This window comes from Bufo gargarizans, chromosome 6 (assembly GCF_014858855.1).
Source record: "Bufo gargarizans isolate SCDJY-AF-19 chromosome 6, ASM1485885v1, whole genome shotgun sequence".
NCBI classification, from domain to species: Eukaryota; Metazoa; Chordata; class Amphibia; order Anura; family Bufonidae; genus Bufo; species Bufo gargarizans.
This window is the reverse complement of record NC_058085.1, coordinates 268,811,976-268,816,611: the sequence shown is the minus strand read 5'-3', so window position 1 is coordinate 268,816,611 and position 4,636 is coordinate 268,811,976. Positions and strand designations below refer to the sequence as shown.

Here is a 4,636-nt window from a genome sequence, read left to right as displayed (position 1 = left end):
ACGCTATATGCTTTCATAGGCTTTTCTATAGACAGTATTTTCTTTAAAAAAAAAGTAAATTGTCTAACTCATTTTATCTTGTCTGATTTTTATTCACTTTTTTTTTTTTCTGCTTCGCTCTGGTTTCAGAAGCTGAACAGATTATCACCCTGAGGATACTCAGATATATCTGACACTCTCCCAGAAGCTCAGCATATTTCACGGCTTGATCTCCCACATGGTATGTATCCATTCTTGGTAAGCCATCATATGAATAGCTGGAGGATGGATACTTTCATCTACGGGTTAATATACCAAGAAGCTACAATATGTGGAAAGCTGTGAAGTGTGGAGCCTTCACCTTATTTCCTACTGCCCATATAACAAGATTTCAAGCAGAGAGCCATGGAGAATGTGTCCCTACTGAGTCCTCCTAACCTATCTTGCATTCTTGGAAATGTTAATATGCATATCACTAACAATGAGCTGCCCCATGACTTTTACATCATTCTCCCTGTCATCTACTCTGTGATTTGTGTGGTGGGGCTGACAGGGAACACCGCTGTCATCTATGTCATTCTCAAAGCCCCCAAGATGAAAACTGTCACCAACCTCTTCATCCTGAACCTGGCAATCGCAGATGACTTGTTCACTCTTGTTCTTCCCATCAACATTGCAGAGATCCTGCTACACTATTGGCCCTTTGGGGTTGTTCTCTGTAAAATCATCTTGTCTATAGATCTATACAACATATTTTCAAGCATATTCTTCCTGACAGTCATGAGTATAGACCGGTATTTAGTGGTTCTGGCTACTGTGAGGTCCAAGAGGATGCCTTATCGCACCTACAGGGCGGCAAAGATCATCAGTATTCTTGTTTGGGTGTTGGTGATTCTCATTGTGTTACCTTTCACTATTTTCGCTGGAGTTTACATGGATGACATGGAATTTAAGAGTTGTGGACTGAACTTTCCCAAACCAGAAAAATTATGGTTCAAGGCAAGTCGTATCTATACCCTGTTACTGGGGTTTGCAATCCCCGTTTCCACCATCTGTATATTGTACATGGTCATGCTATACAAACTACGAAACATGAGGTTGAATTCCAATGGTAAAGCTTTAGATAAGGCCAAGAAGAGAGTCACCATTATGGTCTTTGTTGTTGTAGCAGTTTGTCTATTCTGTTGGACTCCTTTCCATTTGGCCACCATCGTATCACTCACTACAGATTTGCAAGAGACCTCATTGGTCATTGGAATCTCCTACTTCATCACAAGTCTGAGCTATGCCAACTCCTGTCTCAACCCATTCCTTTATGCCTTCCTAGATGATAGTTTCAGGAAGAGCTTTCGAAAACTGCTGGAATGCAGAGCAACTTGAAGTTAGAAGGACTTTAGGGTTTGGCTGTTCAATGAACTTAAAGTAAATATGTTAAACATTTATGTTTTTGATTGAACCTTGTATGTCAAGTTGTTAGAAGTGATATACACCTCCTTTTTTTTGTTATATTCGTTTTTGAAAAAGCTGGATAGCAAGTAATATGGCTCTTATTAAAGGAGTTATCCCACCATTTTAAAACTGGTTTACTCAAATATTTGGAGGACTCTCTTCCCTTTCTGTGGGTGGGCTTCAACTAATCAAGCACCTACATCTCCAAGGATGAACTGGTTTTCACTCACATATTTGGAGGCCTCTGTCTCTTCACTTTTTGTAGATGGGCTATAGCTAATCAAGCACCCGCATCTTCCAGGATGCACTGCAATTAGGTCTTGCTAACCCTTCCTACTTTGCATAGAAAATAATTTCTCACATATAGCCCCAGAAATAGATATGGTATGTAATGCCCCTCATCGTCCTTTTCCATTGTCTAGATAGAGATATAGCTATGTATTTCTATGAATTTAGAAGTAGGGGTGAATGAATGAAAGGAATGCGGGCTGCCTCACCTACTTCACTATGAGATCACTATGTTGGCAGTGAATGGAAGGGGAAGGTTGGAAAATGAGCAGGAATGCTACTGATCATGTTAGTCCATCTCTGATTGCATAAGAAGCTGGAACAGAAGGCTAAACAGCAATGGGGGCTATCAAAGAGAAAAATGTACAAAAAACAATAGTTTTATTGCATGTATACTCATTTAAAATGAACTATTCATGGCACAGTAAAACTTTTAGTTTGATAACCCCTTCAAAGGTATAATGGCGATCATATTGACTGTGGCTCTGTTATTCCAAGCGATATAACTAGAAATAACCACTAAACAGAATTTAGAAATAGAAAACGTAAGTTAACATTTACACTTTGGCTGCTGTTCATAAAAATGTGCTATTCATTTTCCTAGTAAATAAATATAAGATATCGCAAAATGCCCCCTCCTGCAACCGGGTGAAGAATTTGGGGTTCTCAGCACCCTCTGCTGGCAGAAGAATGAAGCTCGATATTTAGTTATAAGGTTGTGTCTTTTTATTTTTTATTTTTTTTATGTTAGTGGGAAATGCTGTTCAATGGCTGAAACATGTATCTTGACTACACCATAAAATGGAGTTCAGAAGTGGTAGAGGCAACTTACTTGTTTGAAGACCACAAAAGTGGATAATCATTTCACTAAAGATGGTGTCCTGTTGTGGTTTTAAAAATTCTATGTAAGTCATCACATTTAGGTAATGCTTACCTTCTGTTGTTCTTCAGTATTAGTTGTGTTTTAGTTCTGCTCCATTGGGACACAGCTTTGAACAGTGACTTTATGTACAGTCACTCTAACTCTATTGAAAGTCCTTTCTCATCAGTCCTTCCCTATGCTTATTGCTGCAGCTCTGTTTGTTCAGATTGCCAACTGTGTACTAGCACAAGCCCACCACAAACTCAGTAGAAAGTCAGTGCACTGAGAGCTCATTTCTTTTACAACAAGGACAGGATGATTATAATCTACAAGCAATTAAACCATCATTTATGACTAGAAGCTTATTAGATAAATGTCTTAAATATATGTTGGTGAATGAGTCTCAATAAGGGAGGGACCTGAAGATCTGCTTTTACAGTAGTTGGTCACATATCACACATAAGATATTTAACCCTTTCCGACCAGTGCTGAACATGTACGGAGCTGATCTAATTTTTAAAGATGGAGATTGCTCAAGAACGCAAGAGGTGCCATAAATGCCGGGTTCCTGTTGTTTAAAGCAGTAGGCACCTGGGGCTTATGTCTTTGATCGGCGATAATGACAGAGTCAATTGCGACTATGGAAACGGAGGCAGTTTTCCTTGGAAGTACAGCTGAGATGAGGGAAGCCATTCATTGGTGGTTGCCTGCTGCCTGCAGGAGGCTATCATGCCTACCACAGGTGTATTCCTATGGAGGTCTGCAGGTGGCAGTACTCCATAGGAATATATTGAATGTCCCACAGGCTGAATTCATAAATAAATGCAGTCTGTAAGAGAAATGAGCTAATGATGTTAAATCATAATCATGTTAAAGTCCCCTAGGAGGATTTGAAAAAAAGTGAAAAAAAATGTTATAAAGTTTTCGTTTTAAATATAAAAAAAGAAAAATTAATTGTCCCCCTTTCTGCATATTAAAATAAACAAACAAAATAACGATCATTTGAACTGCTGCATTGCAAAACAAATGTACTATTAAAATATAAATGAATTTATCCCGAACGCCGAATGCTATAAAAAACTAAATCTAAATAGCCAACTCAACATTTTTTCATTGCTTCACCTCCCCAAAAAACTGAATAAAACTGAATAAGTTCAGTGATCAAGCAGTGAAAAACACCCCAAAAGGTATAAAAAAAAAGTACAGATCACCCTGCAAAAAATGTTTTTCAGTATTAAAACACAAGAAATACTCTAAAAATGTAGTAGCGTTGTTACTGTACTGACCAGCAGAATGAAGCAGTTTTACCGCATAGGGAATGCCATAAAAACAAAACCCATAGAAATGTGGCAGAATTGTGGGGTTCTTTTTCAATTTTTTTTACTTTTCACTACATTGTATGCAATAGTAAATGGTGCGATTAGAAAGTACAACATGTCCCACAAAAAATAAGCTCTCATACAGCTATGCGAACGTAAAAATAAAAAAGTTATGGCTCGGGGATGGCAGGGAGTGAAAAACACAGGCATTAGGAAAGCTTAGGTGTTTTTCATTGGTTTATTTGGAGGCTGTTTCATATTCCACAGTTTTTAAATGTATGTATGTATGTATGTATGTATGTACAGTTCAGAATAGTTCAGCACAAATTTAGCAAAGCTCATCCAATAAAATCATCTTTATGAAAAAAGTGTAATTTTCTTTATGTTGCAAGAAGATGTCTATTGAAGTGGAGGATAGGTCCTTAATATTTAAATCCAAGAGAACGTCTTTAACATCTTTGGCTTTTGACAATGGTAGAAGTTTCAACAAACAATTCTTGCTGGACTTAAGAAAAACAAACTGGTATAAATTATTAAGTTCTCTTAAGCAGGTTTTCCCATCATAGATAATGAGGACATATCGCTAGGATATGCCTCCATTGTCTGATAGGTGCAGGGAAAGGTGGGCTCCCATTCACTTGTATGGGGAGAGCATTTGTCGGTGGCTGGAACCTGGGAAACCCATGGTCCTCCAGCCACCTCTATCCCCACTCCATTTCCTAGCGATATGCCCCTATTG

General features: G+C 38.2%; 1 protein-coding gene across 1 annotated transcript; it reads left to right on the top strand.

Annotated features, from left to right (window-relative positions):
* Positions 1-384: 384 nt before the first annotated feature.
* On the top strand, positions 385-1,359 carry NPBWR2 (neuropeptides B and W receptor 2). The gene has a single exon (XM_044299630.1). The coding sequence runs from the start codon at positions 385-387 to the stop codon at positions 1,357-1,359; it is 975 nt and encodes a 324-aa protein (XP_044155565.1).
* Positions 1,360-4,636: the final 3,277 nt, after the last annotated feature.